This window comes from Amblyraja radiata, chromosome 15 (assembly GCF_010909765.2).
Source record: "Amblyraja radiata isolate CabotCenter1 chromosome 15, sAmbRad1.1.pri, whole genome shotgun sequence".
NCBI classification, from domain to species: Eukaryota; Metazoa; Chordata; class Chondrichthyes; order Rajiformes; family Rajidae; genus Amblyraja; species Amblyraja radiata.
Genome location: NC_045970.1, coordinates 41,005,244 through 41,028,283, shown reverse-complemented (window position 1 = coordinate 41,028,283; position 23,040 = coordinate 41,005,244). Strand labels below are relative to the sequence as shown.

Here is a 23,040-nt window from a genome sequence, read left to right as displayed (position 1 = left end):
GGTGTCTCCCCTTTGTCTCCTGTTCCCAGTATTGTTGCCATTCCTGATTTATTTTCTTCCACACAATGTGTTTTCCTTCAGATTTGGATAGTTGTAAGTTTACCTCTATGTTTCTTTTTTTTTTACAGCCTCCTTTGCCAATTTATCCACCTTTTCATTCCCTAGAACACCAATGTGTGCTGGGACCCACAACAAAGTCACCTCACTGCCCCTCCTTGTCACTTGGCTTAATAGTAGCAGGATTTCATAAACTAAGTCAGGCCGCCTATGGGATGCACCAGACCCAATACTCTGGATTGCAGATAATGAGTCGCTACATATTACTACTTTACATGGTTGCACCTGTTCCATCCACCGAACTGCCATCAAAATAGCGTACAGTTCCACTGTATATACTGTCAAATAGTTGTTTTTTCTTTTGTAAAGCTCAACATTCATCCCCTGGACTACCACAGCCGCCCCTGTTGTTTCAGCTACTGGATCCTTTGATCCATCTGTGAAAATTAAGAGGTGTTCCCTGTATCTATTATCTATATGGCTATGATATTCTGTCTTTAGGTCTGAATTTTTGTTCCTCCTTTTTGCCTCCCATATCTCCAGATCAACTTTTGGGATGTTCAGTAACCATATTGGCACAGATGGCCACAATACTGCAGGGCAGAACTCTTTGTCCTCTACTCCCATGTCCCTTGCCACAACTCCTCCAACCCAGCCGAAGCTTCCAGACTGAGCCACCCCTCTCTCCCAGCACTCCTGTACTACCTGTTTTGTTGGGTGGTTCTCTCCATGACCCTTAAGGCTTAGCCAGTAATTAGCCATTAGTTGTCTGCGGCGCAGTCTCAACGGCATCTCCCCAGTTTCCACCTGTAGTGCACATACCGCTGAAACTTAACGATTTCCTGACATTAAGAGTCAAGGGCATTTGTCGTGGAATTCTTTTACTCGCTGCAGCTTTACAGACCCGTGTGTGCGCAATAAGGCATAAATAAATGCACAATAATCAATAGTACAATGATTCAATGTTCCCTCATTATCACGTGCGCGAAGGCACAGTGAGATTCTTTTAAATTAATAATACCAAGAAGCAGACGATTGACAATAAATTAATAACTGTAATACAGGGTACAAAACCGAAGTCCGAAATGCAACCAAAGACCCAATCCGTCGAAGATCATAGTTGCTAAGGCTAGTGTTGTGCAATGTTTAGCCTGGCGCTTTAAACCTGTGGGCAATTATTATCCCACCGATTTGTTTACTGACAGATTGGGATGTCGGTGACAGCGCTGTGTTTCATTGCCCGTCTGAACCGAGGGAGCAGTTTAGATTGGGAGCAGGACTTGATGGTGATTGAACCATCGCCAGGATTTCAATACCCGCAGCGGCCGCGGCCTGAGGTGAACTCGTGCCTCCGGATAAATGATGCAGAGAACGCTGGCTATGGTTGGCATGGGCGCAATGGGCCGAAGGGCCTGCTTCTGTGCTGCAAAAACACTCCCAGCACTTCCAATCCCTTAAATTTAAACGGTACACGAAATGCTCTCAACCGTGGACAAGATTCCTGTCCCTTTGCAGGCTGTCGGGTACTGATGGGATGCCTGTCCCTTTAAGGCTCTCTCAGGCCCGGGAGCGGTGCCTGCCCCTTTAAGGCAGGCTCCAGTCCGGAGCGGTGACGTCTCCGTCGGAGTCGCGCGTGCGCAGTGCTCTCAATCGGTTAGTGCCGCACAGCGCGCGCGGGTGAGTTGGGGGAGCGGGTGAGGGGGCGACGGCAGTTGGCGGGGTGAAAGGTCACCCGCCCGCGCGAGCAAAGGCGACGGTTGGCGCCTGTGTTGCTGCCGCCGGGCCCAGGGGTAACTGGCCGCCCGGGGGCTCCGGCCATGGCCGCTGCTCCCCAGAGCCGCCCCGTCCCATCGCAGGTGCAGCGATCAAACGATGGCCCCGGGCCCCCTGAGCCCTCCCCACCTCATTGCCCGATTCCCCGTTACCTCAGCCCCCACTCTCCGGGACCCTCGCAATCTCAACCTCCCAGCCCCCAGACCTCCTCTCCCCTCGCTCCCTGATCTCCCCCCCCCCCCCCCCCCCCCCCCACTGCTCGGATACCCCTCATTGGTGGCGACCCCTACCCCTCACTGGCAGGATAGCTCCCCCTCTCCCACACCCTTAGGGCTCTCCCGTCCCCCCCCCCCCATCCCCCCCAATGCCCTTCCTCTCGCTCCCCACCCCTCTCCCACTCCTTTAGGGCTCTCCCTACCCCCCCCCCCCCCCCATCCTCCAATGCCCTTCATCTCGACCCCCTCCCCCCCCCCAGCATACCCTTCCTCTCAGACTCCTGCAGTCCCCTTACTTCTATCCCTATGTCTTCTCCTTTTCCCTGACATCCACAGATCTTCCCTCTGCTCTCTTGATCCACCCCTTCTCTTGGCCTTCCTGCTGCCTGTCCCAGATTTCTTCTCTCCTTGTGCTTATTCCACGCACTAGGGCGCCCCAATAATGTCCTATCCACTCTTTTCCTCCTTCCCATTCCCCAGATCCCCCCTCTCCCCAATCTCTACAATGGCTCACCTCCCTACCCCCAGATCCCTCTCCCATCCACATCTTATAAAGCTGTTTTGACTTTCTGCAGTTCCACCCCCCAGTAGTCTATCTGGACTCTGCAGATTCTCTCTTCCCTTTGCACACATTGTTCCCTGAACCACCTCTCCCCCTTTGCCCATCCTGGTCACTGGGATGTTTCTTGCTCTCCTAATGCTTGTTCCTGGGCACTGCTCGGATGGTGTTGCCTGTGCCCGCCTTGCTGTTTGTATGGGGCAGGCTGATAAATGTTTGGATAGGTGATTAACGACCATTGTTACTTACACATGATCGAGCTGCTGCCAGTTTAATAAGTTTGGTTGATAAACAGAGGCAAACAATTCTCAGTTGGACTGTGGCAACATTTGAAATAATTGGAATCTGTTCCGGTTTCTGGTTTCAAATCTTGGACTGGGTGACTTGGCTACTGGTTCTGATAGCGCTCAGTTGGCGTTGAGAAGAGGTGAAAGAACGCTGGTTATATTTTAGACTTAGCAAAGATTCTCTTGTGGACCATAAATTATGTATTGTGGAAATAGACCTAGTGTGGTTCTGTTACTGCATTAATTGGATGACACAATTTTCAATCTTGCCATGATAAGTGTGAATTTGAATTACTTTGAAATAAAAGGCAAGCAGAACTCTGAGACGGTTAGGTTGTCATGGTGTACTGTGTGTCCTTAACAAGATCTGGCTCATTCTTATGTTAGCCACTCTGAACTTCCCATTTAAACTGCTGAACAAGCCACTGGGCTATTACACCACTACCTCTGGGTCAGTGAGCTGCTAATGATACCCACTCGCTGAGTGTACATTTTACAATGATGGCTTGGGTGGATCTGCACAATTTACAGTGGTACTGAGAAATGTAGGATAGAAAATACTGACGGTTTCACCGTGCCAAACGTTCTAAACCTGAATCGTTTGCTCTACATGTCTCCCTCAAGACAATGACCGGGAAACTCAGTGAATTGACTCCGTTTCTTTTGTGTGTTAGAATCAGAGATGTTTTCTTTTGAGGGTCAGGAATATTTTGTGCATCTGCTTGCAAGGCGCATTAATGTTTTCTATGGCTTTGATTAGAGAGCAGTTACTAGGAGTGTTTGTATAGCCTCTGTGACTTCCTGAGCTGTAAAAGTCTAATTGTAAGAAATCGTTACAGGCACATTCCCAGAAAGAGGATGAACCAGAGAGCAATCTCACTGAGTTCGCTCCTCCGCTCTGAGCCGCAGTTAGAGATCTGCATTGCAAAGTTTTCAGCCGGGCTCTTTGATAGAAGTGTGTGTACTTTGGCCCAGAGCATCAGGGAGGTACTGTATTTCACGCTGCAGCAACGTACTGCGTCTTTGCTGTACAGCAGGGACTGCTGATGAACCTGGGTGAGTTGTACAGCAGCACACTGCGGAGGCAGCAGAGCAATTTACTGAGTGTTTTGTATTAGAACATCATAAACACTGTGTCATGATATTCTGGGGTAATTAACACTGCACAGATAGTAATGAAAGTGCCAGAATGAATGAGTCATGTTAGGCCTAATTACAAGGCGCACCAGATTTTATCAATTTTAACATAAACGGTGTGATAGTGAGGTTGGGGAAATGAGTCGTATGGTTGTTAAAAGTGATACGTACTTGAGTTGTGTTACTGTCCTGTTGCCAGCAACCCTGGGGGGAGGTGACGTGACAGGTGGGTCTGTGATTGTGTTCCTGGACTGGCAGGTCAGGTGCCTGAATGAAACCAAGTGGGACTTCAGAGCTCACCAAGGTAGATACTGAATATATTCTAAAACTCAGTAAACGCGACAGTGAAGCTGCTAAGTAATGGGCTTCAGGGAAAGAAGTGGCCTATCCTAAATCATTTGATTCTTGCGATGTGGGCTCTGAGTGCAGTGCAGTCTGAGTGCAGACTGGATGACTGTTGTACAGGGCACCTGCGCTCAGCATCTGGTTCCACGCCGTTCCGACACTGACCTCCCCGTCCTTGGCCCTCTCCACTGTTAATAAGCAACTGACCTTGGTTCCTGTAGAGGAGAAGCTACCTGCTCATGAATCTAAGGAGTTGCTTTGACATTGTACACTCATCTAAAACCAGAAGATAGCAAGCCAGTGCCTTGTTTATCATCTCTGTCCATTCTTTTAGTTCCATGACAGAGGTTTAACATGGATGGTTGACATGCCACCCCCTGATTTCTGCCCTTGCAGAGTCACCTTGTGTCGAGTCTCGGGCAGGTCAGTGAATGGCCACACGTTGTGGACATCAAGCAACGGGGCTATGTAGGAAGCAGCGGGGCATAGCTGGAGATGAGACATGCTGGTTCTCCCCCCCGGTTACTGGGCTGATCTGTACGTCTCTTCCCTTGTCATTGAGACAGCTGCCAATGTCCTTGTGGTCGGGGCACTGGGACTGCAAGCCTTTCAATTGCAGCAATGCTTCCCTTGTTTTGTTTTTTTTGGATGCCTATTTTTAGAAGGTATGAAGTGGAATAAAGTAACTATTTTTGAACTATGAGTTATCATTAACCTCTTCAGCTCCTGAAGGTGACTGGTTTACAATGAGCTATTGTGGAGGGGGGAGGGGGGGATGTTTAGGTGGGCTAGGGAGTGGGGAACATTCCATGCCACTGTGACCATTTGGTAATGATCAGGTAGGTACTTAGCATTCTCAAAGGTGGAGAAAGTTTTTGAGTCAATGACCTGGGAAAGAATTAGCAGCCCCTTGGACAAGTGTGGATTGATTAGTGTACGCCCGCATGGATTTGTTAAGGGCAAATTGCATCTAATAATGTTGATGGAATGTTTTGTTAAATTAACACACGGTGTTGGTCATGGGAATATCTAAATTATGGTTGAACGTGGAGGCTTTGGAGAGGGTGCAGAAGTGATATACCAGAATGCTGCCTGGATTCGAGGGTATTAGCTATAAGGAGAGGTTGAACAGGCTTTGATTGCTTTATCTGGAGTGTCGGAGGCTGAGGGGAGACCTGATAGAAATATATGCAATTATGAGAGGCAGAGATAGGGTAGACAGTCAGAACCTTTGAACCAGAGTGAATAGTCAAGGACTTGAGGGCAGAGCTTTAAGATCAGCAGAGGATTGTGCAACGAGATGTGCAGGGTAAGTTTTCTTACACAGAGCAGTGCCTGAAACGTGCCAGTGGTGTGGTGATGGAGGCAGATTTGCAAGAAGCATTTGAGGCTTTGAGATAGGCACGTGGATGTACAGGAATGGAAGGATATGGATCACCTGCAGGCAGAGGAGATTAGTTTAACTTGGTGTCATGTTCAGCATGGACATTGTGGGCTGAAGGGCCTGTTGCTCTGTCTTACTGTTCTATATATATAGCCTCAGGTCTCGTACCAGCAGGATGAGGAACAGCTTCTACAATTATACCATCACATTGCTGAACTCGGAGTCCCGCCAATAGATTTCTCCGGTCCCTCCGTCCCCATTGTTTAATTATTCTGTATTTTTGATTATTCTGTATCTTCTTTTTTTTTTTAAATTTCTATATGCACTACTACTACGGACTGACGCAAAACTGCATTTCGTTGTACCCATACTTAGTATTTGTGCAATGACATTAAAGTTGAATTGAATTGAATTGAATTGAAATATACACAAGTAGAACTGAACCCAACTTTGATTTGAAACTTTTTCAGGTAACCCGAATGCTTCACCTGCGAAGTCAAGTGATAATTACCCAGCCTGTGGTGGTAGCAACCCATGTCTTTAACATCCTACAACCCGACCAAAGATTACGCTCCTACGTTGAAACTGCAGGTAAATTGGGCTGTTTACAAGACGGATATGCACGGCATAGAATGGCTTCTGCAACATGGGTAGAAGCAGAGCAGGAGTGCTGGATGGGAGGGTGTGGCACAGTTCCTGGAGCAAGTTTAACAAGCCCACTGTGTGCAGGGCACAGCTTCCAAACCTGGTGATGACACAAAAGATTATTACACTGGAAGGGGAATGGTGGGGACAGATTTATGTGTACAGTTCTGACAATATGTAACTAAAATAAATAAAATTGTAGAGTTATGAATCTCAGTTACATCTCACAGAATCAGGCCCTTAGGCCCGCCACATCTGTTTTTACCTTATTTCCCATCTACACTAATCACATTGCTTATATTAGGAATGCATTCTTCGGTGCATCGTCAATTTAAGTGGATCTCTAAATACCTTGTAAATGCAGTAATTGTGTCTGATTCCACCACCAATTCTAGCAGAACATTCTAGATATCAACCACTGTCTGTAAAAGTAAAACCTGCCTACCCCTCATAAAACCCCTTCCTCTGACCTTAAACCTATCAAGAAGATTACTAGAAGCGTAGATAGAGTATGAAAAACAATTCATACTCTATCTACGCTTCTAGTAATCTTCTTGATCTATTTCTATGGTTGGAGGGTGGGGAAGTGTGATTTACTGGATTGCTCTTACAAAGATCCAGGATAAATTTGATGGGCTGAAGGGCCTGATTCCATGCTCTGATTCTGGGAACAGAGCCTGATTTCCGTGCCAGCACCAGGGCGCATAATCTATTATAATAGCTTCCTGCTGCTCAACAAATTGACCACCAATTTAGGTTTCAACGAGACAGTCTTGGTCGGTTGAACTCAGCTGTTTTCTAAACAGAAAGTCATTCTTGCTCTTCAGTGGCTCTGTTAGATTAGTTAGTTTACTTTATTGTCATATGTACCGAGGTACAATGAAAAGCTTTCGTTGGGTGCTAACCAGACAGCGGAAAGACAATACATGGTTACAATCGAGCTCTCCACTTAACTAGTTGTGGAACTAGCAGGATTATTTAAGATCTAAAACCTGGTTGGCATGGATGAGTTGGGCCAAAGGGCCATTTTCAGTGCTGTATGACTGTGACCCTTAAGAGGTTTCTGCATCGGGTCATTGTTCCCAAGGCAGCTTTTACTTTGCTTTTCAGAGAGCTGCTGCTTTCTGTTGTGGAGCTTTTATCTGCTTGCACATCAAAAAACATAAAAACAGGCACTGCAAAATTTTTCTCCTGCACTTTCCAGTATGTGTAACCCGTGTTTCTCCTGCCCTCATACTGTTTGATGTGACTAGCAGTGTTGGACCAGCTTTGTACCTATTGTATGCAGAATTAGTAGCTGTGAGAGATTTGTCGGTGCTTGGTGAAAGATTTGTTAGTATCAGAAATAGTGAGGAATACAATATGAACCTGACCTGGGTTTTAGATTTCTGTGTAATAGGAGTTTACGCCCCATCACCTGTTCTCTCTCTAAAACTGTACGTTAGTGCTTGCATTTTTAACATTTTTTCTTCAGATAAATTTGATTTGTATTGGAATAGTAAATCGGCCCAGTGGGGTAACAATTGCACGTGCTCAACGCACCGCTCTTTCTCTCGCTGGCAACCATTGCAATTTGTATGATATAGCACCTTCAAAATGGTGAAATATCTCTAGGTGCTTTGCAGGGGGAGTGTGAGCAAACACGATTTACCAAGGGCTCTTAGTGTTGCATGGCTGAGTTTGATCAAAAAAGATAGGCTTTAATAAGTGTACTAAAGAGAGGAGGCTGAGAGGTTAGGGAGAGAACTGCAGGCAGAGCCTTCACACGCTGATGAAGTTCACCATTGGAGTGATCGGTTTGGGAATGTGCAGGAGTCCTGGATGGAGGTGTGCCTGGAGGAGACACATATTCCTTGTGTTCATCCCGCGTCCACCTGCGTGCAGTGCCTGTGGGAGTGAGCTTCAGTCTGAAGAAGGGTCTCGACCCGAAATGTCGCCTATTCCTTCGCTCCATGGATGCTGCCTCACCCGCTGAGCTTCTCCAGCCTTTTTGTCTACCTTCCACATTCTCACTGCTACCTAAAGACTCCCCTCTTCCCCATCATATATATTAGCAATTGTATAATATTATTTAATCATTAAACATAGCTTCCCCCGCTGTAGGCAACAGTTTCTTTACTTATTCTCATCCAAAACCATTCATAATTATGAAGCTCTCTATTCCCCTCTGCATTCTCTTTACTGGAGTGAAGTCCAGTAATAGAGTAGAGCAGACCTTGCAGCCCACTATGTCCATGCTAACATTTTTCCCACCTACACTATTTCTATTTGCCCACACTAGTTCTGTATCCTGTTGTGCATAGGCTGTTTGAATATCTGCCAAATTCTGCTTAAAATGGTGATTGTACCTAATTTCCTCCCCTCTCACCCCCTTTGACAATGAGTTTCAGATATCACTTATTCTGAGTATTAAAAAAAATCTACCCTCGTATCTTAAACCTACACCTTCGTATTTGTGATACGTCTACCATGAGGAAAAATAATCTAACTATCTTATAATTGTATCAGGTAACCAGTCTCCATTGCTACATGGAAAACAAGCACACCCTAATGTATAAAACAGCGTGCTGGAGTAACTCAGCGTGTCTGGCGACATTCCTGGTGGGCTAGGCGATGTTGGGTCCCTCTTTACAGAGTATTATGTTTACATATCTGTTGTGCTGCTGCAAGTAAGAATTTCATTGCTTTGTTTTGGGACATATTTCAATAAAACACTATTGACTTTAGACTGTCTGACCCACAAAATTACTCCAACACTTTGTGTTTTACTCAAGATTCCAGCAACTGGTCTTTATTCTTTGGAGCGCAGAAGGTTAAGGGGGGACTTGATAGAGGTCTTTAAAATGATGAGAGGGATAGACAGAGTTGACGTGGATAAGCTTTTTCCATTGAGAGTAGGGAAGATTCAAACAAGAGGACATGATTTGAGAATTAAGGGAGAATTGAGAATTAAGAGGGGGAACTTCTTTACTCAGAGAGTGGTAGCTGTGTGGAATGAGCTTCCAGTGGAAGTGGTGGAGGCAGGTTCGATTTTATCATTTAAAAATAAATTGGATAGGTATATGGACGGGAAAGGAATGGAGGGTTATGGTCTGAGTGCAGGTAGATGGGACTAGGGGAGAATAAGCGTTCGGCACGGACTAGAAGGGCCGAGATGGCCTGTTTTTGTGCTGTAATTGTTATATGGTTATTTGGTTATGGTTAACTGCAGTTCCTTGTATTCTCACCCTATTGTTTCTCTTCCCCATACCTAAAGTCCTCTATTCCAGGCAACATCTTGGTGAACAAAAACCCAAAGTACTGGAGTGCCTCAATACTCGAGTGCAACTAAAATCATGAATGGCATTACTGATATTGTGACTAACCTACAAACAGACGAACGTGGATTTGCAAGCCATTTCTTCCTTCCACCTATATTCCTTCCTCAGGTTTCATAATTCGTACCGCTTCTATCCTTATCTCATACTTTGTCTCTACATCTCTGGCTTTTGTCCAACTAGTTGGCAATCAAAAATACTCTCGCCTCTGTCCACACATCACTTGCTAGGCTTTGTCCTGCCCCCTCCTCTCTTCCAGCTTTCTCCCAACCCCACACCACAATAATCTGAAGAAGGGTCCCGAACCGAAGTGTCAGCTATCCATATTCTCCAGGAATGCTGCCTGGCCCATTGAGTTACTCCAGCATGTTGTGTCTTTTAAAAAATAAATCAGTATCTTCATTTCCTTGTGTGAACATCTTGGTGAATCTCTTTTGCACTCTCTCCAGCACATAGCAAAAGGATTCATAGCAAAAGGATTTGAGTATAGGAGCAGGGAGGTTCTACTGCAGTTGTATAGGGTCTTGGTGAGACCACACCTGGAGTATTGCATACAGTTTTGGTCTCCTAATCTGAGGAAAGACATTCTTGCCGTAGAGGGAGTACAGAAAAGGTTCACCAGACTGATTCCTGGGATGTCAGGACTTTCATATGAAGAAAGACTGGATAGACTCGGTTTGTACTCGCTAGAATTTAGAAGATTGAGGGGGGATCTTATAGAAACTTACAAAATTCTTAAGGGGTTGGACAGGCTAGATGCAGGAAGATTATTCCCGATGTTGGGGAAGTCCAGAACAAGGGGTCACAGTTTAAGGATAAGGGGGAAATCTTTTAGGACCGAGATGAGGAAAACATTTTTCACACAGAGAGTGGTGAATCTCTGGAATTCTCTGCCACAGAAGGTAGTTGAGGCCAGTTCATTGGCTATATTTAAGAGGGAGTTAGATGTGGCCCTTGTGGCTAAAGGGATCAGGGGGTATGGAGAGAAGGCAGGTACAGGATACTGAGTTGGATGATCAGCCATGATCATATTGAATGGCGGTGCAGGCTCGAAGGGCCGAATGGCCTACTCCTGCACCTATTTTCTATGTTTCTACAACTACATCCTCGCTTTAGTGTAGTGGCACAATGCTCCAAGTGCAGTTTAAAAAAAAAAAAGTCTGGTTGAACCAGTGTTTTGTAAAGTTGTGAAATAACACCCTGACCTTTTTATTTTATGCCCCGGCCTAGGGAGGTATGCATGCCGTATGCCTTCTTCATCATGTGATGGATACCTACAATAATCTAGTGCAATTAAAGACCATGAATGGTGTATCTTTTGTTATTCTGGTAGTTAACAAGAGTTAACTCCCCCTCACCAAGCAGTGAGTGGATTTACCTTGTCAACCCTTGTCCACTATGTCTTGGCTGTACGCCACTGATCTGATCATCGGCTTCCCCTGGCTCCTGAATGCATTCTGGTTGATAACATTGTTCGCTTGTTTTCTGAACGGGATGATCTTTGGTCATTGTGATTTCACCCAGGCAACAGCTACATCTCTGAGCCTATTGGCCAGAAGTGAGTGTTGGATTATTTGACCACAGAGGTCGTCATGGATGGGCCTGATTCTTCCACCTAATGTTGCCATGGCCGTCGGGGGTTTGTGACATTGCAACTTTTGCTGCAGCTGACCTTGGTGGAGGCTTGTTCTGCGCTGATGAATGGAACAGCCGGGGCAGTTTGGTATCAGGCCAACTATGTCCGTTATGATAGTGCAGTAATCGAACACAGTTACGGCATTACCCCTCATCTCGTCTCTCCTGGTTCAAGTGCCACCGTTCCCCAAAGTGTATCTAACCCTCCCACTTGCTGACAACAAAATCTGTCTGAGCCACAGGGAGGTCAGGCAGGCTAGGACTTTATTCCATGGAGCACTGTAGATGTGGGGTGAATTTATAGTGGCGTATAAAATCATGAGGGGTATGGAGTCTTTTACCCACGGTAGGGGAATTAAGAACTGGAGGGCAGTGGTTTATGGTGAGTGGGGAAAGATTTAATTGGAACCTGAGGGGCAACTTTTTCACATAAAAGGTAGTGGGTATATGGAATGAGCCAGAAAAAGTAGCTGAGGCAGATACTATAACAGCATTTAAAAGACACTTGGACAGGTACATGACTAGGAAAGGTTTAGTGGGATTTGGGCCAAACAGGGGCAAAAGGGACTAGTGTAGATTGGACATCATGGTCAGCATGAATGAGTTGGGCTGAAGGACCTGTTTTTGTGGTGTATGACACTGAATCTGTCCTTGTTGTATAAACTGTATTGGTTACTGCTGCTTGTGACCGAGCAGCAGGTTGGGCATTGTCTTCATAATGCCATCCTCCCATGGAACATCCAAGGTTGCCCCTCGAGACAGGTGTTGTTAATCCCAAGCTGCGCGTATTGGTCAACACCCAACCATTTGTGCTGCCAGTGATGAGGTATGGAGCTAGACTGGGTTAGCTGGTCAACTACGCTGAATGGGTGCAGCCGCTGAGCACGTAGGCCTGGCTCTGCTGAGACAGTGCTAGTGCACTGTAGTTCATGCTGTGGATGGCTGGCTTCGGCGTGAGGGTGTTTTATGAGGTATGACTAAGTCTGTGGTTTCATATTTAAAGAATCATATAAATTGTAGTAATTAAATGAAGTTGATATGTCAGAGCAGGGTGTGTCATGGATACAGTGTGTGGGAGCTGAAATCAACCACATCTGCAGTAAATGCAACTTGCAGGACTATAGGTCAGGGTGACAAGTTGGAATCCAATACTGCGATATTTTAGTGCATCAGGGATGGGAACAGTCGCTAGATCTTTTGTTCCTGAAGGTTATTGATCGCTTGAGTCAGATATTGTAGAACTGGTCAGTCAAGGAGACAATGGCCTGACTGGTGAGAGCAGGTTGTACAGGAGGTGCGCCACGTGCCTCCTGGTGGGCGGCTCCTGCAGCCTCTGAGGTTACCTGTCAATGTGAGAACCGGGTTTGCAGGTGGGATAAGGACAGATTGTATCATTGTGGTATAAGTGGTTTCATTCCTGGGAATGTGTTCTTTAGTACGAAGCAAGGTGTCGATGAATGGGGTTGATCTAGAAACAGAAAACGGACCCCAGAATTTGTCGGCTGAAGAATTTACAAATGTCACTATGCAAGACCATGAAGTTTGGTATTGGTTTATTATTGTCACGTGTACTGTGCTGCAGTGAAAAACATTGCTTTGCGTGCCATTCAGGCAGATCAGACCATGCACGAGTACATCATGTAGTGAAATAGAGAAAATATCCAGAGTGCAGAATATAGGGTTACAGCTACAGGGAATGTACAGATGTAAACAACGTTGCTGCCCGCTGAGCCGCAACTTGCACTGGACGTTTTGTGTTTGGTCCTGTACCAGATTCAGGCCATTGGTGCTTGAGTGAGACTCCGTAAACAGCTCCTGACCTTGGGAACAGGGAACTGGTGCCATGGAGGATGACCCGTGCTTCATTGTTGATGTGGGGAAGGCTGTGTACACAGAGCAAGACGCTGTCTTCCTTGTCAGTAAAACACAGCAGGAGCTTTGGTACAGGATTAATTTATAGAGACTGCTGAATGATTGTCCCCAAAACTCTGCTTGATACCTGGTCTTTCATCTGTGAGGTGTTGGGTGACCAGTGATCTCTGATGTTGCTTGTGTGTTCCTCCTCTCTGCAGATAACTGAAGCCAGCATGTCTTCGTGGAGTGAGAAGCTCAATGCCGACCTGTCTGGAGCGATGGATGGCAGCACCATGAAGAAGTACCGACGGGAGGCTTACCACCGGTAGGTGTCAGAGTGGGAGAGGGCCAAATGGTGCGCCTCTTTGAGTTTACTTTAGGTTTTTAATCGCGGCTCTGTTTTGGGCTTCACTCCATCTTACTGGGCAAACTTGCATTATTGCCTTGGGAATGTTTTATAATGCCTTTAAATAACATAAAGGTCATAATGTCCCAGCCCCCTCCCAGCTGCCCACCCTCCCCTGCCCCACTCGGCTGCCTCCCGGACAAACCTATGGCCTCTAGTTCTTGATTCTCTACTCTGGGTAAAAGACTGTCTCCTCATAATCTTATACAAGATCACCTCCTGTGCACCAAGGAATAAAGTCCTAGCCTGTCCAACCTCTTCGTATAGCTCAGGCCCTCGACTCCTTGCAACGTTCTCTGCACTCTTTTCAGCTTAACGACATCCGTCTTAGAAACATAGAAAATAGGTGCAGGAGTAGGCCATTCGGCCCATCGAGCCTGCAGCGCCATTCAATATGATCATGGCTGATCATCCAACTCAGTATCCTGTACCTGCCTTCTCTCCATACCCCCTGATCCCTTTAGCCACAAGGGCCACATCTAACCCTCTTAAATATAGCCAATGAACTAGCCTCAACTACCTTCTGTGGCAGAGAATTCCAGAGATTCACCACTCTCTGTGTGTCTTGTGGCAGGGTGACCAAAACTGAACACTAAAAGCCAAATGTAGCCTCACCAACATGTTGTACAGCTGTAACATAACTGGACCAAATAGCCAGCTGTGTAGTTCACGTCACCAGATAACTTCACATTAGATTTCCAACAGCTTTGGTTTTGTGCTTTACTGATAATTTGGTGCTGGGTTTAATGAACCGCACCAGGTTTAGCCAGATGTGCTGGGAAATATAATTCACAACTGGCCTCATCTGTGCCAGAGTGAACTTTGCTGAAAGAAATCCCTTCATTGCCAGTTTAGGCTTTTTGGATTTTAACAATAATTTACTCCCTGAAAACCTTTCTCGTCCTCTCTTTCCAGGGCCTGGTCTCTCATCCATTCACATGCTCTCTCCCGTGTACGTGGCAGGATTGTGCACCCTCCTGGGAGTGTTTGTGTGGACTGCCTTTTACAGACTGCACTTCACTCCCAAACCCTTTCATTTTCACAAGTGAGCAGTGTGACAGCCCCCTATCTCACCATCTGTAATCATCAGCAGTTCCGGGATCTGCACACACTCCTCCCCCCACCCTCCTTGTAACAACTGTGAGGCTGGCAGGATCAAAGATTCTATAGCGGAGGATCTTTGGGCAGGTTCTGCTCTCTTCTCCAGTGCAGTTTTAGAGTTATCCCTGTTTTAAGTGTTTCTGAGCTGCGGTTTTATCCACACTTCATCTCATGTTAAGGCCAGTACTATCTGCATTCAGGACATTCCTTGCTTTCTTCTTCTCCCTCTCATTCACTGACCCCACTGTTTCCCCCCTCTAATGCTTTTCACACTCACTATCCTCATTAACTCACTTCCCCCCCCCCAATCCCCTAATGTCAATATTGTTTCTCATTTCACAGGGTGTTTGTTAATCGCAGTCTGGCCATGGAGAAGATTAAATGCTTTGGATTTGACATGGACTACACCCTGGCAGGTGAGTGTTGCAGCTGAGCATGGAATCCCATCCCTGCGTTGTTGTTGTTGTTGAAACTTCCCCCGACCTTCCTCCGACCATTCTCCGATCCCACCACCATCGTGCCAGCCTCTGAAACTCTGCCTCAAGACTGCACAGGTCTAGGCAACGAGTGTTGTCAGGAAGCCCGACTACAACATGCTTGCTCTGTCCTTCTGTGAGATTGTCCCTTCCCAGCAGGAGCCAGACTGATCTCCCCCCCCCCTCACTCTGCAGGGAGTGCAGTGAGAATTGGGCAGCCGTGTGAGTTAGCAGACATGGCAGAGAACCCTGGATCTGGCTGCAGTGTGGAAATCTGCCCAGACATGTGGGGCTAAAGTGGTCAGCTTCCAGCTCCCGAGGGGCAGGGGCTGTGCAAAGGGGAGGTGGCCAGTCCAGCATTGGGGAGGGAACAACGGCAGCAGTTTTGTGGGGTTGGGTGTTGAGTGGAGCCTGGAATTCTAGTGCGTGGAGGGAGTTACCAGGAGGGAGGGGTTGCAGTGTGCAAATCCCGGGACTGATGATGATTCAAGGTGCTGAGTCGCCGGCCATACCCCTCCACTAGAGAGAGGGGGAGGGGTACCATGGCCGCCGTGTGAAAGGGTGGAGATGAGGAAGGAGAAGTCCCGCGACAGGGTTGTGGGGAGTGCTGGAAGCAAGATAGCAGTGAGATTGTGGACTAAGGGAGGAGGGGGGGGGGGGGGGGGTTGGGGTGGAGAGAGAGAGCCACAAAGTACCTGCTGGGATACTGCTATGTTTGAGGGAGGGGGGGGACCGGTGTGTGCGCAGGACAGAGGCTTGCGCCTGGGTTTGGTGACAGTGTGGGGAGTGGTGAATCTGGGGCATTAGTCCAGGCCCCAGTACTGGGCAGTGGAGAGTTGTTGGATGTACGGATTAATGATGTGGATGAAGTTGTTTGATCTGCATTCTTTACTTTCCTTCCTTCATATCCTGCACTTTTATCGGAGTCTGCCTGAACTGCAGTATACAGGCACCCAGACTTGTATCAGAGTGTGCCTGAACCGCAGTATACAGACATCTGGGCTTGTATCGGAGTCTGCCTGTACTGCAGTATACAGGCACCCAGACTTGTATCAGAGTGTGCCTGTACTACAGTATACACGCACCCAGACTTGTACCAGAGTGTGCCTGTACTGCAGTATACAGGCACCCAGACTTGTATCAGAGTGTGCCTGAACTGCAGTATACAGGCACTCAAACTTGTATCAGAGTGTGCCTGTACTGCAGTATACAGACACCTGGGCTTGTATCGGAGTGTGCCTGTACCGCAGTATGCAGGCACCTGGGCTTGTATTGAAATGTGCCTATATTGCAGTATGCAGGCACCTGTGCTTGTCTCAGTGTGCCTGGGCTTTTATCGGAGTGTGCCTGTATTGTTGTATACAGGCACCTGGGTCTGTATTACATTGGGCCGAAGGGTTTCCGTGCTGTATGACTCTATGACTACTGTAGTATACAGGTACCTGGGCTTGTATCGGAATGTGCCAATAACCGCAGTATGCAGGCACCTGGGCCTGTGTTGATTTGGCGAAAGTGGGGATGACTGTATGACTGTACTGTAGTGTACAGGCCCCATGGCTTGTCTCAGGCATGATCATGCAGGGTTCAAGCACCTAGCCTTGTAACAGTCTGTGACTCTACTGCATTGTACCCTGGGCTGTATTAGTTTGCCTGTATCGTGCAGTACAGCCGCCCTGGGCTAGAACAGCCCTTTTCCACCCAGCTGCGAACTTTCCCTAATTACCGTGCATTGAGCAGCAGCAACACTTCTGTTTCCCACTCTCCTCCCGGCAGCCTGTGCAGAAACATCAGGGGGATTTCAGACACTGGAGTGCTTGGAACTTGTGGAATGCAGGGGCCTCATTCCTGGCAGCAGCAGGGAACAGATTACAGCTGCTGGTCTGCAGAGGTCTATAATCCTCTGAATCTATCATACATACGTCTCTTATGAAACTTTATGAAATCTAGTGGGTTTAACAAACCATTCCATGTTTATTGTATGGTAGGTTAAGGAAAATATGAATGTATGTTCGCCGTGCAACTTTGCAGGGGCAATGATATCTCTAAATCGTGTGCAACTTAGGGCGGACTGTGCACATTGTATCCCCTTGTATCTCTCGCTGGGTGCCAGAGGTCACTGCTGGGGCCTGCTGTTTGGGTAGCATACACTTCATGGATGTGCTCACAGTAGAGGGTGGGATCTTGTCACGGTTCCTGAGTGATAATGGGCGCAGAAACACGGGGATCATTTGATCGAACCTCTGCTTTTCCTTAAAGACTTCAGGAAGTTCAGAGTTGAACTGCTCGCCAGAGGATAGTCTACTCTTTTGCACAGTTACTGTACTCTGTTACAGTATTTTCACCGTGTGTTTGATTATAATGACTCGTAGGTAGGTAGGTAGTTGATGAATTCAGTGAGGCATTGACCGGCACTTGTGTATGCTAACTTTATGTCCAGTTGTTGGTCCACATCTGACTGTTGTCCAAGTTTTCTGCACAAGCTTGGATTGCTTCATATTTGACGACTTCCAAATAGAATTGAACATTGTGGAATCATTAGTGAGTCGGACCCCATGCGAAGCGAGTACTTGGGGAACTGGCGTATTGCATTAGCCTGTTTGAGGTTTGAATGCTGAACAGGAAGGAGTGGGTTTGGGATGGCAGGGTGCAGATGATGGAGCGAGTGTGTGAGCTGCTCCCGGTGTAGAACAGTGACTGGGTAAACAGCTGACAGTATAAAGCTGTGTGGGAAAGTAAGTTAGAAGGAGGAGGCAACATGTTCACAGAGAGGCTTGGACAGATTAAGTGAGGGGCCAGGAAGCGGTCAAATGGAACATAATGTGGAGGAATGGAAAATATAATACTTTTTTTACAGGAGAGGGGCTGAGATGTGTGGCCATTCAGGGGAGCCGGAATCTTTGCGCACACATTGCTGTTAACATGGAGGCATGGCGAGCGACAGGGATGACAAGTGGCGTGCTGCCTTTTAGTAGAAGGGGATTTCATTGTAAGTCCAAGCACAGGGTGCTGATGCCACACCTAGGTACTGTGTGTTACTTACTTACTAGACTTGGAGGGGCGAGATAAAAGAGTCCCCAATGAGTTAGGTGAACTCACCCTGTACAGTGGACTAGACCTGGCGCTGGTGATCTCATTGTAATGTACGGTTGTGAGAGTGGATGACAGTGCATTCTTCGAGGCTGCGTCACCAGCTGGGGAGCCTAGAACTGGGAGCACCGTGACAAGATAGGGCCTCAGCCACTTACACTGAGGAGAGGGATTTATGGATCTGTGGAATCCATCTCCCTGCAATCCTGTGGATGCTGAGCTGCTGGTGATATTAACGACTAAAGGATCTGTCCCACTTTCATGACCTAATGCACGACCTCTGCCGATTTTGCCCTTGACTCGTACTCGCAACATGGTCGTAGGAGGTCGTAGGTAGGTCGTTGCAGGTCGTGATGCTAATCGTAGGTACTCGTGGCATCAAGTAGGTCGGGGCGTTTTTTCAACATGATGAAAAATGTCCACGAGTAAAAAAGGTTGTGAATTAGGTCGTGAAAGTGTGACAGGCCCTTTAGCCGGATAGATTTCTGCACCCTCAGGAAACGGTGGATGGGATTGCTGAGCACGAATGTGGAGAAGATCAAAGTTCTTCCACGAGCTTATTGAAATGTGGAGCGGGTTTGGAGGACTGTCATGCTGTCTTCTAATCCCAGTTCTGCAGGAGATGCTGTATTGACACTTGAAACTTTCAGCTTGTCAGACCTTGCCAATGAAGGGTGAAATGTACGGTGACTATATTTTAACAGCTAGCCATTGGCTTTTGGTTATTTGGGATGTCCTAACGTTGTGAGAGGATGCTGTCAGAGACGCCTGGCTGAAAGCAAGAGAAGGTTTTCACCAAAGGAGGTGGCTTTGCCAAATGTAGGTGGACTTGTGCAAGAGGCACAGTTTGACAAGTTGGGCAACTTGGGCTTTCAGCACAGCCAATCAACAGGAAATTAGGTAATGCCTTGCTGAGTTGTGAAATAGTCCTGAAGCTGCCAGCAGTGTCAGTGTGTGTGCGTGTGTGCGCGCGTGCGTGTGGTCTGAAACTCGGGGGTGTTTCTGGGTAGAAACCTTCATTTACCTCTGGAGCTGACTACAATTCCTTGCATTCTCCTTCTCCCCTCACTTTCCCCCTACCCCCTCCAACCAACCCCCTCCCCGAAACCCAAACAGTTTCCAAATTGTGGAGTGTATTCGTCCCACTCCTGCTTTTCCTAGCCTTGCTGCCACATGGAGTTGTAGTCTCACCCCAAGTGCTGGCACGATAGAAGTGTAGGTAAAGGAGGAGGGTTTCCTTTTGACAAGTGAAGATGTGACAACAGTACTTACAGCGCATGTTTCTGAGGGATCGTCCAGTGAGACTCTATCAGTAGAACTTAGAAACAAGAAGGGAATGATCACTTTGATGGGACTGTATATTTAAACGATTTGGATTAAGGCATAAGTTAGTAAGTTTGCAGATGACAGGTGTAGACAGTGAAAAAGATTTTGTTTTGCATGCTATCCAAACATCAGATATACCATTAATAAATATACCATCAATAAATATCAGGTAAAATTCAATAGATAGATCAAAGGGGAAGAGACAGAGATATAGCTCTCAGCATTGTAGCACAGTCCAATGTCCACAATGGGGTAGAGGTGAATCAGACAGTAAGGATCATTCAGAAGCCTGATAACGGAGGGGAAGAAGCTGTTCCTGAGTCTGGTGGTGCGCACCTTCAAGCTTCTGTATCTTCTACCAGATGGAAGTTAAGAGAAGAAGGAACGAGCAGGGTTTGATATTTTTGATTGTGACGGGTGCTTTTCCGAGGCTGAGTTGATGGTGGGAAGTCTGGTCTGTGTAATGGACTGGGCTACATCTACAACTCTCTGCAATGTCTTGTGTCGAGCTGTTCCTAAACCAAGCTGTGATGCGACCTGGTGGTATGCTTTCTATTGTGCATCTGTAGAAACTTGTAAGTCATTTAAGATATGGCAAATTTCCTTAGTCTCCTCAGAAAGTAGAAGGGTTGGTGTTTGGTCCACACGGATCATTGGAAATATTTACGCCAAGGGACTTGAAACTCTAGGCCATTTCCACTTTGGAAGCAATGATGCTAATTGGGCATGTACATCCACCATGCTTCCTGAAGTCGATAACAAGCTCCTTCATCTCGCTGACATTGAGGGAGAGGTTAGACACAAAATGCTGGAGTAACTCAGCGGGACGGGCAGCATCTCTGGAGAGAGGGAATGGGTGACGCTTTGGATCGAGACTCTTCTTGAGGGAGAGGTGGTTGTCCTGACACCATGTTGTTAAGTTCTCTTATCACCTTCCTGTACTCCATCGCATCATGGTTTGTGATTCGGTCCAAGGTGCTGTTGTCTACGAACTTTTAGACGGAGTTAGAGCCACATTTGGGCGCACAGTCACGAGTATATAGGGCCAGAGAGCGCAGACTGGAGGTCTGTAGACTGGTGGTGCCATGGGTGCACATCGGTTCACTGGTGATAGTTATTTATATTAACAATGTGGATGTAGATGTAGGTGGCATGGTTAGGACGTTTATGGATGACGCTAACATAGGTGGTGTAGTGGACACTGAAGAAGGTTATCTGATATTACAATAGAATCTTGATCACCTGGGCCAAAGGGGAAAAGAATGACAGAAGGAATTTAATTCAGACAGATGACAGGCATTGCATTATGGTAAGACAAATCAGGGCAATACTTGCGCAGTAAATGGTAGGTCCCTGGGGAGTGCTGTCGAACCGACGGCTGGGATGAAATACACAAAGTTCCACGAAAGTCACGACTCAAGAGGCTCGTGTGTTGACTTGATTTACTCAGTTGCAGAGTACTGATGCATGACTCTGACCCCCAAATCGTTGACCATTCCTTTCCATCCACAGATGCTGCTCGACACACAGGGTGGTGACGAAGGCATTTGGCACGCTTGTCTTCATCGGTCAGTGTATTGAGTACAGGAGTTGGGACGTCATGTTGCAGCAGTATAAGACATTAGTGAGGCCATAATTGGATTGCTGTGTATCGTTCTGGTCACCCTACTAAAGGAAGGATATAGTTAAACTGTAAAAGATACAAAAGATTTATGATGATGAGTCTGTAAGGTTTGAGTTAGGAGAGGCAGTTTTTTTTTTTACCCTGATTGCAGAAGATTGAGGGGTGACTTATCGCGATTTATAAAGTCATGACGGACATAGATAAGCTGAATAGCCACAGTCTCTTCCCCATGACGCGTAGTCTTAAACTAGAGGGCATAGCTTTATGGTGGCAGGAGAAAGATTTAATAGGAACCGGAGGGGTAACATTTGCACAGAAACGATGGTGCATACGTGGAATGAGCTGCCAGCAGAGGTAATTGAGGCGGGTATAATATCAACATTGAAAAGACACTTGGATAGGAACATGGATATGGAAGGCTTGGAGGGATATGGCCAGGGGCAAGCAAGTGGGACTAGTATGATTAGGCAACTTGGACGATTTTAGCTGAAGGACATTCCTGTGCTGCATGATTCTATGACACTGAAGTAGGAGACAATGTTTCTGATCCTAGTTTTAGTATATTGAAACTGGAGGGAGTGCACAATAGCTAATAGACAACAGATAGGATAGTTTTGGGGAGCATTGATCATAAGGGGACCAGATGGACTGCAGTAAAGTGTATGTATTTTAGTGTTAGACTCCTGGATTAGTTTATCACAGATTTTTTGTCAAGTGAAATAACATTTTTAGCAAATAACAAAGTGCTGGAGGAACTCAGTGTGACAGGCAGCATCTGTAGAGGGAATGGACAGATGATGTTTTGGGCCAGGACTAATCTTCAGACTGCTGAGAAAAGCATTTTTAGCAGCCTTAGGAATAGGAATGGGAATATGAGAGTTTATTTGAAGTCAGAAGATATGTTGAGACATGATGTCATTAGATAGGGGCCTTGGGGTTGATGCAGGAGAGAGTTAGATGTTGGAAGGCAATGGAGCCATTGCAATATGAATATGATGCAGGATGGGAGTGGATCAGGACTTGCTTTGCGGACTGACTGCATGCCCTGAGCACCAGTGAGATTGAAGAGGGTCATCAGTGAAGGTGTGGGTAGTGAGTGTGGGAGGCCTGCTGCGGAGGACAGGCTGGAGGCTGCTCCTTCCCCAGATCCGTGGGAGCCCGATGCTCGGCAGGTGAGTCCTGGCCCCAGCTGGGAAGCCAGAGAACGAGTGGACGCAGCCAAGGGTACGAAGTGATGCCGGCTTCACACCACTGTGGTGCCGCCTTCGTGGACGGGGACCAACACTTTATCTGTTTCACCCCACAGCTAGCGTACTTCCTGTTGGCTGAGAAAGGAGAGTTGCTGTCGCTCTCGAGGAGGAGTTTGCGGCCTCTCGTCCCCCTCCCAGCTGGAGGAGGTAAGATGGAGCGAAACTGCTGTACTGGGTTCAACAAGAGAGATTCTTACGGGAAAGAGGAGACTAGCAGTGGGCTGTGCAGCAGGGGGCAACACCCTGCCCTGTCTCCAGACCGGCTTGGGTGATGGCACTGCCTGCCTCGGGGAGACCAGGGTGATCCTTCTCTCCTGCAGCAAGGGATGAGCAATGTAGCAGACCGACAGAGTTGTTTTCTCTCAGTTGTAAGAGCCAGTTAATTGTTCCTGCTTGATGGCCATCCATTCCAAGGGACCTCAGTGGGAAATCGACGAGAATTCACTGTCTCAGCGGAGGTAGACGTCTGGCATGGTGAACCACCGAGGAGGCATTTAGTGATGTTTATAGCGCTGGCACTCTGCCCCTCTGCATTCCCCCCCCTCACCTCACCCCACTTTGC

The 23,040-nt window shown here is 47.1% G+C and overlaps 1 protein-coding gene across 6 annotated transcripts in view; it reads left to right on the top strand.

The window, feature by feature from the left end:
• Positions 1-1,671: 1,671 nt before the first annotated feature.
• Positions 1,672-23,040, top strand: part of nt5c2 (5'-nucleotidase, cytosolic II) — a 44,497-nt gene continuing 23,128 nt past the window's right edge. The window contains exons 1-5 of one of the 6 annotated variants that reach the window (XM_033034216.1): positions 1,743-1,913; positions 6,228-6,348; positions 13,427-13,533; positions 15,058-15,131; positions 22,535-22,625. Coding sequence is in view for 5 of the 6 variants with exons in the window: in XM_033034211.1 (XP_032890102.1) it covers positions 6,292-6,348; positions 13,427-13,533; positions 15,058-15,131 (238 nt within the window). In the remaining variant the exon portion in view is untranslated. The other 5 variants (XM_033034211.1, XM_033034213.1, XM_033034212.1 and 2 more) reach the window with 5 other exon arrangements.